Source organism: Dryobates pubescens, chromosome 6, assembly GCF_014839835.1.
Source record: "Dryobates pubescens isolate bDryPub1 chromosome 6, bDryPub1.pri, whole genome shotgun sequence".
Lineage (NCBI taxonomy): Eukaryota > Metazoa > Chordata > Aves > Piciformes > Picidae > Dryobates > Dryobates pubescens.
In genome coordinates, this window is record NC_071617.1 from 39,975,663 (window position 1) to 39,988,939 (window position 13,277).

The 13,277-nt window shown below is 42.5% G+C and overlaps 1 protein-coding gene across 2 annotated transcripts in view; it reads left to right on the forward strand.

The window, feature by feature from the left end:
* Window positions 1–3,021: 3,021 nt before the first annotated feature.
* BIRC6 (baculoviral IAP repeat containing 6) overlaps window positions 3,022–13,277 on the forward strand; it is a 179,905-nt gene continuing 169,649 nt past the window's right edge. For both annotated transcript variants that reach the window (XM_054162362.1, XM_054162363.1), the window contains exon 1: window positions 3,022–3,417. In XM_054162362.1, the coding sequence (XP_054018337.1) occupies window positions 3,159–3,417 (259 nt within the window). In that variant the 5' untranslated portion in view covers window positions 3,022–3,158. The remainder of the gene's footprint in view (window positions 3,418–13,277) is intronic.

Below are 13,277 nucleotides of genomic sequence, written 5' to 3' on the forward strand. Positions count from 1 at the left end.
GTTTCTTCACAAGGGAAGTCCACTGAAGTTCACTTTGCATGGTACTAACTTAGACATTTGCAATCTTCAGTATTTAGTATTGCCAAATCAATCTTAACTTGTTCTACTGGGTCTTGGGTTGTGGTTTGTTTGGGGTTTTTTTTTGTTGTTGTAACAGAAATAAATGCATTTCCCATGTGCTTTAAATGCTGCAAATAAAAATGGACCATGACAAGGTAATAGCAAGGGACATATTTCCTTATTAGCACTGTACATTTTCAGCTTTTTAGTCTGTGTAACTTGCCATTTTGGTAAATTATTTTACCACTCATTACTGATGAAAGTTGTATGTTTAAATTCCAACTCTACGAAAATCTTCAGCTTACTCAGTCTGCTTTTCTGGCTGATGCTTGTGTAGGTTTTAAACAGAACTACTTAAAGTTGATACGTAAATTGTAATGTAGTACTTTGGCTTGTAATGCATTACAGGAGAAAAACTGGTGGAGTGATCAACTTTTCACCTAATTTTTGACTTCTGCAGAAGTGCAGGTGGAATGTGTGCAAAGTTGTACTAAACCAGTTATACTAGCAGTCTAATTCTTGTCTGCAAGTGAGCGTTCATACCGCAAAAAAAAAAAAGGCAAGTTACAGTATATTTTAAAGCATCATGTTAGTGTTGGAATCTTCTGTGATGATCTGGTCTTACCTCTCTTTTTCATGACATATTTCTTTAACAGAAATATTCAACCAGTATTAGAAGACTCAACCTATACTGTGAAACATGTTAACATGTTTAACTGAAATCACCACAAACATGAAGGGTAAGGACATATTTAGGTTACTAGGCTGGCAGAGAGCTTTAAACTTAGTAGTTCTTTGCATAGCTGTTCATTAGATGTCCATAATGGGTCCTGTGCATCTGAAATGACTCAATATCCAGAAGATGCAGTAATGTTGTACTTAATATCCAAATATCTTAATTTCCTCTTTGCTAATGTTCTGTGAAAATTATAGTTGCAATTTTGTTTCTTTCCACAGACTTGGTACCTGTGTAATATACAATGTAGATATGCACTTAACATAGTACATATTTTGTACACAAATGCAGATTTGCACCTTTGAATTTTAGCATCTCTAGGGTTACCTTCTGCATATGCCATGCAAGAAATACGTAAAACCAGCTCGCAGATGGTTCTAACAGTTTGTAATAACTCTGCATTCAACAAATTCGTATTTTTAGATGAGGTACATGTGTAAATACAAGATGTATTTTATAAAAATTTTGAATTAAACTTGTTTATAGACTGTATGAAGCTCATTTATATTTACTGAATCGGGACATCTATATTTCTGTTTGTCAGTCTTAATCATGGAGGCTATAACTTTTTGTGGTAATGTATACACTACTTCTTTCTGTCAAATTGGAAACTTGTACGTGCATCCAGCAAAAAGGTCCCTTTGCAAGATGCAGCACCTCATTTTAAGGTAGAGGCAGGGCTATATCATACCCTAACGAGGCATGCTCTTTAGATGATCTGTGTAGAGCTGCTAGACATGTATGGGTCTTTCTCCATCTTCCATCAGTCACTCATGCTGTTTAGCAGAAAAATTATACCTACATGGAAAGTATATAACATACATTGTTTTGATGCAAACAGCATACAGCCTGAGACTTGCTTTCAAGTTTTGTCACAGCTCTTTAGTACTAGAATCACTTGAAGTGGTGAAGCAAGCATAAAAGCTGCTTATTGTGCTCAGGGCAATTTGATTAGCCTGAGTGGCATACGTACCCCTGTGGGTCTGGCTTCTTTTCCTCCTTCCCACCCCCCCCCCCCCCCCCATGCTGGTTCTGAAATAATTTCCCTGTCATAGTAGCCTCTGCTATTTTGGGGGCTTCTACTAAAAAACTTGTCTGTAGGAAACCACGTTCTATTTGAAACCTCATTCTCTTTAAGACCATTGGTAGCTTAAAGCTTTCTCAGATGTTTCAGCAGAACCTATCACTTAAGTAACGAACAGTGCCCGCAGATAGGCTGAGATACACAAGCTGCAATCGTGTTCCAGTAGGTGAGAAGCGGAAAATCTCCACAAAATAGAGGTGACTTCGTCATGCTTCTGTCATTTTTGAAACATAGTTAATCCTGCCCCAGAACAAGTGCTTTCATGGGTACAAGGACTTTAACCCTGCCTGCCTGCCCTTTTTTGGGGGGGTGGGGGGGTGGGTCGGTAGTGTTGGGGGGACAATGATGCCGCCGCCACATTGTATTTACACGGGGACACACGATGGGCAACAGAGGCAGAAGCACTCCTTCCTCCCCGCCGGGACAGCCTTCTCAAACCCCGTTTTTTCCCTGAAAGTAAGCTGTAGCATACTCGCGCTTTGACTTCGTGGCTTGCTACCAAAGCTGGAACCAACTTAAATAGGAGCTCAGTCACTCTTCAAGCACAAGAAAAGCGGCCTCGGAGCCAGAGTATTAAAAGTAACTCCCCGTTGGAGTTTCCCGGGCGGAAAGCGGCAAATGCGCTCGCCCACTTATGACCCAGTTTTTATCCGAAGTGGTAACGACACCGCAGCTGTAACAGCCACGGAAAGACGGCGTCCAGTCTGCCCCTGACGCCCTCGGGCCGGAGCGCGGCGCCCGACACTGCTGCTGGCGCAACCCAACACAGGGCAAAGGCCAGGCAGGCCGGCGCTAGCACGCCGCAGCTCGGGCTTGCCTTGCGGGCCAGCCGGGCTTGCCTAGATGCAGCGTCTGCGCCTGCCTCTGGGCTGAGGGACGGTGCGCCCAGCACGCGAAGCCCCCCCGAACCCCCCCTCCTCACAAAAGCGCACGACGCCCCCTGCCGTAGAGGACGCGTGCGCCTTTCTCCCGACAGCGGCCGCGCCCTCCTGTGGGCCGAGGAAGGAGAGGAAGATGAGGACACGCGCGCGTGGCGCAGCCCCGCCCCGCTCTTTACCCCTTCCCCGTGACAAGTAACTGCTCCTCCCTCCCCTCCCCAGTCGGCGGTCAGTTCCGCATCCGGCGCGGTTGTGTCACTTCCTGCTTACGCTGGCGCTCTCCCTTTCCCCCTCTTCCCGGACCCGGATGGTGACTGGTGGCGGCGGTTCTAGGGACTGTCAGTGAGTGGCTCCCCTCGGGCCTCTTGTGCTGAGGGCGGCGGCGACAGCGGCCGGGAAGATGGCTGCGGCGGCCTCCTGCTCTTCGGCAGTGGCGGCGCCGGCTGGGCCCGGACCAGGGCCCGGGCCGGTGGCGGCTGGGCCGGGTTCTTGTGAGTGGCTGCTGCTGCGGGACGGCTGCCTGCGCTGCGACGCCGACGGTCTCTGCAGCCTGTGCTACCACCCGGCTCTCAACGCCATCCTGGCCGTGACCGCTCGTGGCGCCATCAAAGTCATCGACGGTACCTCGGGGGCCACGCTGCAGGCGTCGGCACTCAACGGTGAGTGCCGGGCCCCCGCGGCCTGCCGGGCCCTTCGGCCGCGGCCCGGGCGGTGGGACGATCGTGCCGTGGCAGCCCTCGGGGCGACTGCAGGGCACGATCACGGCGCTGCGGAGCCACGGGGGAGGCAGGCGGGCCGGAGGGTTTCCTGAAACAGGTGTTGTCGCGGGCGAGGGGCTTCCGCATGGGGAGGCTCGTGAGGAAGAGGCCGGGCTTCATTCGGGCCCTTGGTGCTGGGGAGGTTCCTCTCTCTCTTTCAATTCTACTCACTCTTCACGCCTGAACAGTTCCTGGTGTTGTGGGCAGAAATACTCGTGTAGGCAGCATTGAGGCGTTTGTTTTTGTTGTTTGGTGGGGAGGGTTTGGTGCGTTTTTCGTTTTGTTTGTTGGGGTTTTTTGTTTGTTGTTCTGTTTTGGGTTTTTTTTTGGGGTTTTTTTTTTTTTTCCTCTGTAAAATGTATTGGCGTGGTTATTTAAAGATTAAATGGAGATGGGAAACTATCATATGCAGGGCCGTATTTTTGTGTTCTAATTTGCCAGGTGTGCTTGTGGATGATGTAACATTGATACTTTGAAAAATTAGAAGCAGGGTGTTATGCAGGGTAGGTGTAGTTCTAGTTCTTATTGACATGTGATACTATAATAATTTATGTATTGAGCCTAGATCTGGGTTTGTTAAGAAGCCTTATATTTTAAAGGTGTCATTTGTCTTGTAGCTCAGAACTATTTAATGTCAGAACCCTTCATAAAGTTATTTGAAGATACGTTTTTATATATATTTGCACAATTCTTCGTGCTGCTGCATATACTGACTTTCTCTGGTGATAGTAACAATATCCCTGACCTTATGGTAAGAAGGCATGATTGTCTGCTGACTTTGTGGAGGCATTTTCATTATTGTGAAGTCATTTTCATGTTTTCCAGTTGATGTTTTTGTACTATCTACAAGATGGCTCTGTAGAAAAAGCTATCTATACCATTAACAGCTGTGTTCCTGGGTCATTAATGGTTCTTAAACTCTGGTATTTGTCAGAATATTGGTGGGGTTACTTACTTAGTATGCAGTAGAAAGATGTGATTCTTACTAGTTGCATGTTTCCATGTTCAGTTTCTCCTTACAGTTATACAGTTGAGTGTTGCTAATAAGATCTAGTTTTGCTGAGGGGTGGTAGTGAGGGGTTGGTGTTTGCCACCTCTGCATGGTGTAGTAATGTCAGGATTTGTACAGAGATTATACACATCACCTAGACTGTGTATTTTCACCTTGAAACCCAGCAACGGTACTAGTGTCAGACTGAAAAGAACAGGACAAACATGTCTGATTTCCTTTCAAAGGTTAAAGTTGGTACTTTATAAAGTATAAAGGTTTATAATGTTTAGGTTTATAGTGTTAAGTATTTGGGGTGATAAAAATTTTGTGGCATTATTAAGAAGCTGTAACCTGCTTTTGTTGTCAATCACATGTATTGAAAATGAGGATCTTGTGTTGTATCTCCTGCTTTGTTCGGAATTCAGATCGCTTTGCTTCTATAATTCCTTTTCTTTTACTGTTCTCTCTCCTAAAGTGCTTTTTTTATTAGTAATTTGGGTTTTTTGCTTCAAGCTCTTGCTAGAATATAAGAATTGCATTTAAGTTGTGGATGAAGAGGGCATAAATCAAGGACTTCATCTATAATTGGTTGTCTGTGTAGGAGATGTTTAATTCTCATGAACAGAAAAAGAGGAGGACTGTAAATCAAAGCCTAAATTATTATTTTTCACTTTTCCATGATAAAATCCTTGCAAAGGATTAGATTTGGTATTCAAAATGCTAATGCTAATTCTCCTTTAAATAGTAGCTATTTAAAAATAACTTATTACTTTGCTTCTGTTGCGTGCATTCAGTCATTCAGACATTTAGTGTCAGTCTTCTCTGTGACAGCATGACTGCAAAAGATGTTTTGTACTCCTCCTCACATGAAACAACAGAATTGCTTGTAATCTACCCATATTTTATCTGTGCAGTGTAGCTGATGATTACATTACTAGGAAAAAAAAATATAACCTTAGTTTAGGCTGAAGAAACTTTAAATGAATGTCCTCATAGATTCAGACCTTCATGCCTCTCAGAAACCTGGCTCATCTCAGCAGATGGTGTCTGTTAGGGTTGCTAGCAACCATGTTTGCTCTTGTTCTCTCCTTCTTCAGCCCTTCTTTGGGAAGAGGAGGATAAGAGGGTTCAACTGTTCTTCTGATGTTTGGCTGCTTTGTACGGCTTGAGCTCTTTTAATGTAGCATAGCAGTAGTTGGACACTCAGACCTGTAGAACCAACTCTGTCCCTGATTCCTCCCCTGCCATAAATGACAGGTCAAAGGATTTTGCTTCAGGGACTTCTGGTGCTATAACTAAAAATAGAGTCCTTAGGAATTAAAACTGCTTCTCTTGGGAGACTGTTTGTCCTCCTTGGTAATTGGGACTGCAGGTCTTTTGCCCTTCCAAAACATTTACATTGGACAGAAATGTTGTTGCTCATTACCCAAAGAAAAACAAAACTTAGCAGGCCTCTCTTTCTGGAAAGCAGATCAAGAAAAAGGATCCTTCGTGAAGGAAGGAGAGAATAAAAGAAAGCACCACCAGGCCTCAGTGTTGCTTTTATTTGCAGTTGCAGTTCACTATGGCGATACATTAAACTTTTAGCTCATTCTCAGTGAAAAGATTGAACCTGAAGATTACTGAACCTGATAGAACAGTGGAGGCTGCCTTCATTAAAATGTAAATGCAGATTTCTCTCTGTGATGTGTAAAAGTACACAACAGAAGATTTGCAGCCAAAACAGTTATAGATTGTTTCCAAATATTAGGATGTGTTCTCTGGTCTCCATGCTTCAGTTTCTCATGCAGATATCATTGGTCTGATGTATGTAATGATCCAGGGATGATATTCTGAGCCCAAACTGTAGGAATCCAGTGAGGATTGTGATGATAATTATACCACACTGAATTTTCATCAGATCTCTTTCTTGAAAGTGCATGATTGTCTTTAATCTGTTTCCTTTATGGGCACTGTGACTTTTTACTCTACTAAGGCCAGACTGGGAGTGCAAGGACAATTCTTGTAATTACTGGATATCATGCATTTCTCTGTGTTTGCCAGTAGTGATTAGTCAGGACTTGTTTTGAATCTGTCATGCAAATCTATCAAGTACTTTATTTTTCCTCTTAGGCATTTAAATATTTGTGTTTTCAGTTGCAAGTTGCGCAGTAGTAGCCAAAAAGCATGAATGATCCATCTCCAAATACTTCATCTAAGGATGAGTCTTTGCCTCAAAACACCCCAAACAAACCCAAAAGCCAGACAATCATCACCATGTTCCCCAAAACAAATGTCCTTATTGATCTTCAGGAGAGGTGTTTGATTTACCTTCTATTTACAACTAAAATAGAAAACTCTTCTAACTGGGAGAGTGCTGTAGTTCTCAGAGCAGCTTTTTCAGGAGCACAGTAAGAAACTAAAATGTACTGTTGGATGGAAATTGACCATCTTGAATGTCTCTGTGGGTTTTTCTAGATCAGTTTGACACAGCAGTAGCTTCAGAGCCTTGTTTACTAAAATGCACAGTGTTTCATTGTCAAAGCCTTATGAATTACTATAGATGTCCTAAAAATAATCCAAATGCAGACATCTGAAATCCATACAGGAAATAATCTGTTCCTTGTACATATGTAGCAGTTCCTCTAGGGGAAACAGACACTCGGCATTATCACTAGAAGCCCTCAACCACTGTTCTTTCACAAAAAGAATATAGAAGGAAATAGTTTCCAGCCCAGGAGGCTTACCTGTGGCAGCAAGTTCAGCTCTGTTGTCTGTCTATCAACATTCTCTTTTGGGAAGCTGTGTTTGGCTTCACTTGGATTACTTTGAATTATGGAGTCTTGGAAATTTATCAAGGGATATCCGATTCAGTTTCTTTTAGATTTCTTTCCATGTGATGCAAGAGGCAATACAGGAAGAATATGCTCTTTTTGCAGCTTGAAAGTCATAAAGGGTATGTACACTTCTTATAATCCCTGGGGAGAAACTGTTGGGATACTCTGCTGTCCAGTTCTAGGCGTGAGTTACATGAAGACGACATCAGCAATTCCACTCATTCAGGCCCATTGTGGTAATAGTTACTCAAGTTGTCTCCTTCATTCCTCGAAATTGGGGCAGGTTTCTTCACATTCTTGGCTCTTATTTTCACTTTTTTGAATTGTGAGGCAAAAAAAAAAGGCAGCTGCTCCTTGTTTACTTTCTCATCATGTGAGGAGTGTTGCCAAATACCTCCTGGTCTGCTACATCCCACCTTGTGTTTGAGTGTACTTGGATGGCAGTGTTAATCTGAGTAACATGCTTTCTCAAGCAGATCGTTCTATTGAAGTGAATGATTTTGTTGATGTATATCATGTGTATATGAAGAACCTTAATCACTTAAAAAAGAGAGTAGAAAAACTTAGATTTGAGTTCAGTGTTTTGTACCAGTAGAGATTCTAGACTGCTCTGTGCTGCATCTGTCTGCTAGTTTAATCAGAATGTCAGTTACTTACTATGCATCTTGCCAAACTGTCAAGGTGCCATTAATTAATATTTCCAGGCTCTGTGGAAGCACATCTGGATTATCTTGTGCAGAAGCTCACATAGATTAAAAATAATGATCTCTTTTTCACACATGCCTTTAAAGGAGTGTTTTCATTGCCCTATATATTGCAGGGATCCAGAAGTAACAACAGACAGAGATGCAGCCATATGTTATGTTGCCAGGCAAAATAGCACCATATTTTCTGTTTTATTGTCAGATCTTCATATCTGTGCTGATGGATTCATGGTTATCATTGCAACATTAGCACTGTGTTATTAAAGGTTGCATAATGCTTTAATGTCAGATAAATCAGAAATTTCCTAGCCCTCTACAAATGGACTTTGAAAAAGGTCTTCTGGAGGAAGATGTATCTTGAAATACTTCTTGCTAACCCAAAAAAGAAATCCTGTACTCTGTATCAAGGACTTGAAATTTGACTTCTCACCTTATGTCATGGGTAGTTAAGGTATGTCTTGTTGATATGAAGAATTCTTGGGAAAATACTCATTTTTTAATCTCAGTGCTGATCGTGCTCCAGCGTTGGTCAATTTTCAATAGTAAAACAGGTTGTCTTCAGGACAACTGGCCTCCCAAGCTGGTAGATGGGGTCAGGGAACAGTATTGCCCCCCTGTAGTCCAGGAGGAAGCAGTTGAGACCTGCTGAGTCACTTGGGTCCTCAAAAGTCTATGGGACTGGATGGGATCCATCCTAGGGTACTGAGAGAGCTGGCAGAATCACTCATTAAGCTGCTCACTGGAGAGGTCCCAGATGACTGGAAGCTGGCCTGTGTGATGCCCATCCACAAGCAGGGCCAGATGGAGGAACCTGGAAACTACAAGCCTGTCAGCCTGATCTCAGTGCCAGGCAAGACTATGGAACAGGTCATCTTGAGTGCAATCACACAGCAGCTACAGGATGGCCAACATGGATTTAGGAAGGGCAGGTCCTGCCTGACCGACCTGATCTCCTTCTATGATCAGGTGACCCACCTGGCGGATGTGGGGAAGGCTGTGGATGTAGTCTACCTGGACTTCAGCAAGGCCTTTGACACTGTCCCCCACAGCAAACTCCTGGCCAAGCTATCAGCCCATGGCTTAGACAGCATCACTGTGCTGGGCTAGGAACTGGCTGGAGGGCCAAGCCCAGAGAGTGGTGGTGAATGGTGCCACATCCATCTGGCAGCCAGTCACTAGTGGTGTCCCCCAGGGATCAGTATTGGCCCAATCCTGTTCAGTATCTTTATTGATGATCTGAATGAGGGGATTGAGTCCACCATTAGTAATTTGCAGATGACACCAAGTTGGGAGCGAGTGTCAATCTGTTGGAGAGTAGGAGAGCTCTGCAGGGACCTTGACAGGCTGGACAGATGGGCGGAGTCTAATGGCATGAGATTTAACACATCTAAGTGCTGGGTTCTACCCCATGCAGTGCTACAGGCTGGGGTCAGAGTGGCTGGAGAGCAGCCAGGCAGAAGGAGACCTGGGGGTACTGGATGACAGTAGGCTGAATGTGAGCCAGCAGTGTGCCCAGGTGGCCAAGGCAGCCAATGGCATCCTGGCCTGTATCGGGAACAGTGTGGCCAGCAGGACTAGGGAAGTCATTCTTCCCCTGTGCTCAGCTCTGGTTAGGCCACACCTTAAGTACTGTGTCAAGTTCTGCGCCCCTCAGTTTAAGAAAGATGTTGAGTTGCTTGAATGTGTTTAGAGAAGGGCAACAAGCATGACCCAGCCAACTCATCTTCCAAAGCCCTGATCTTTTTCCTATCCTGAACGTTGTGTTGGTTAATGGTTTGGATCTAGGGTACTCTCCTGTTGTTTAATTGGTCCTTTCTAGCAGCCTACCATAGTGTCAGCTGTCTCAGTAGATCCCCTTTCTTGAGTCTTTAGTTCCATTTTTTTAAAAGAATATTTTTATGGTTGCTAATGCATAACTTTTCTTATTTCACTTAAGCTTATCCTAGACTGAAGATTCACCTTGTTTCTTTCAAGCTTTTAATAGCAATTATGTCTGATTTTTTTGGTATGGTGTTGAACTGTATTTTCTGATTTTCTTTCCAAGTTACTTCAAAGCAGGAAACATAGTTATCCATCCTTGCTGTTACAAGGATTCTTTAATTCTTCTTGAGCAGTATGATGTCTTTCAGAAATACTTCTTAGGCTGTCTTGGAGATGGAGATAAGGCTTACAGGCATGTGAACTCTTAGACTAATATGCTCAAAAGTTGTCTATGATATGAGACAGGTTTTTGCATGTTGTCTGTTCCACTGGGATCCATAGCTGCTTACCATTTACTTTGTTTTATATTTAAATAAAAATTATACACGTGGATCAGTTCAATTCCCTGATGGTTCTTAAGCGATACCACAGTATTGCTTTCTGCTGTTAGAAAGCTGTCCTTTAAATAGTTAATGCTCTCAATTGCAATGACTGCTTGCAGTTACTAGATGAATGCTTATAAGTGAGTGAACAGTTCAAGACAAAATAGCTATTGCATGGAGTTTTCCCATTTATGTGATGTACCTGTGGTTTCTGTTCAGTCAAATATTGGATTGTGCCTTTGCTATCCTATTGTTGGGGAGAGTATCAAGATGTGGTAAAGATCCAGTGCACACAGCTAGTCAAATAGTTGACTGAAACTGGTGTATGCAAATTGTTTTTTGGAGATTTGCATGTATGTTAGGGGAAAGAGCACTCCACAGAGAAGGAGGGTTTATTCTATGTATTCTCTGCACAAGAGAGAGGGGAGAATGAAAGAGTTTTGTTTCACAGCTTACATTAAAGGTGTACAATTTGTGGCAGTAGTGACTGTCCCATAAAGGTAAATGCTACACTGTTAAAAATTTTCTCAAGGTATTTGCCAGGGCTGTCCAATGAGTATTTTATTAAAGTTTTTGTAATGTGTAACTTGGGGTATTTCCTTCTCAGTTAAGCAGACCTGAAAATTAGTAGCATTAGTGAGAATGCATACCCAGTCTCAAGTACTAGTTAATGAAGGCTTGCACAGTGTCTGGTCTGTCAGCAGTCCTTCAGTCTCCTGTATAGTTCATGGCAGGGAAAACTGATCCACTGTACTTCACTGACTTGACTCTGTGTGAAAAAATCAGGATCTTATCTGAGCATTTGGCAGATGTAGGAGAGAGTATGATAAATTGTTTACTGAGCAACAGGCTACAGGGACTCTCGAGGAAAGCCTCTTATGGAGAGGAAAGGCTGGGAGGGTGAGGAATGGGACTGAGAACTATGATGAAGTGGCTGGATGACAATGGGGAAAAGGCTAGAAAGGGTTAAGGAAGTAGGAAGGTGGGCAGATGGCAGTGAAGACTAGGAGTATAAGGAGTATTTTATTGGAGAGCAAGAAGACGCTGGTGGTTGTGGAGAAATACTGTGACAGACTTAGTTGACCTGTTTTCTGTGGGATCCTAAGTTCATTTTATGATGTAAATGATGACATGCAAAACTGATAGACTTTTTTGGATAGTGGTGTGTGGTTGGTTTTTTTTCTGTTCAGTATTTTATAACTTTTGTAAGTCAGAATTATCAATATTAGCATTTTCCAACAAATAATCTTAGGTTCCCTCTCCATTCAATACAGAGGAAAAGTTTTTACCCAGCTTTCGGAGAGCTTCCTTCCCATTGCCTGTAGAAGAAACCTAGCAAGATCAGCCTTACAACGTTTAAGTTAGCTTTTCCAAATGTCCCCTTTCAGTGACATAACTAAAATTAAACTTACAGAGTCACCCTCTTCAAATATTCCTGTGCTGCAAGTTTGTGTCTTAAATGTATCAGGTCCTTCAATTTTGCCAGCTTCTCTAATGAGTTTGAAAAGGCATCCTCATGAACAGTTTCACTTTGAAATGTAACATAAACATGAACGTATCTACTTTGTTCCACTTCAGCTTCCACTTATTAGGAGAATGTAAGAATTCAGTGGAGTTGGAGTCTGGCATACTGCACTGTAAACTGACTCAATGCCAGAATGAGATCTTGGAGTTATGCTAGAAATATGAAAATCTGGCTAAACATTCAGTAGTTATCATGTAAGCAAATACTAGGGAAGTTTTCAAGAGCCCAGCTGAGAATGTTAAGTCCATTTCAAATACCTGTATGTGTGCAATTTTGATTTTTCAGTCTCAAAGATTATAACAGTCCTAGAAGCTGAAGTTGTGGGATGGTTTATGCCTGCGAGATAGTATTCAGTTTGAGAAACAGAGATGAGGATGATTAGGAATAGGGAGTGAAGAAAGTGAGAGGGATTTGCAAACTTTTGAAAGTGTTCAAAAATGTAAATTGAGCTGTAAAAAGAGCTGACAGCATCAAAAGAAGTAATTGAAAGAAATAGTAAAATATGGAACTCCTGGTTATAGAATATTGTGGATGCAGGATATATGTAATTACAACAGTGCTGGGCAAAGTGGTGGAAGAACAACCTTATAATCCCTATATAAAAAAGAAATAACTGTTGTCTCAAAAGGTCTCTGAGCACAAATTAACAAGGGCTGAGACTGTTACTGGAAAGTACCTTTTGTATACATAGCCTTTCTTAAATTCTTCACAAGACAGTTTGAACGACTGTCTTGTACAAAATGTGGAGTTACGTGTGTTTCCCCCCGATCAAGTATGATTGCTTCCCTGTTCAGTATTGAGTTTCCTTGAAAGCATTGTCAGAAAGTGAAAGGTAGTAACTCAGTTTAATATAGCCATGTAACTGTTGCTGCACTAATGGAAGATTGCTATTAGATTTTCTCCCAGACTCTTTTGCTCTGTTTTTGCAGACTAAACAAGCCAAATTATCTTAGTCTTTCTTATGTAGTATGCTCCAGCCCTTTTAGCTGTCTTAGTAGTCCTTCTTGACACTTCTGTGTATGTGCTGATACATCATATGGACCAAAGCTGGTCATGGTATTCTGGATATGGCTCAAAATTGCTTAGTAGAGACTAATCTTTTCCTCTAATCTGCTCTGTGTGATAACAGCTTGTCACAGGAAGGATGCATTGCTGCCTCTTGTTCAGTCTATCCATTAGGATCCCCAGGTTCTTTCTGTTGAGTTGCCATCTAGATAATTGGCAGCTGCTTTTGATGGTAGGGGATTATAATCAACATCAAGTGTAACACTTTGCACTTGTCTATGTTGAACTTAAGGAAATTTTGTCAAGCCAGCTATCTGGCTTTTTGAGATCCTTTTAAAGGGCACCCCTGCCATTTAATACATCAGTTACCCTCAGTCTCCACAGTCTTGCTAAAGGTGCAGTCTGTCCCATCATCTA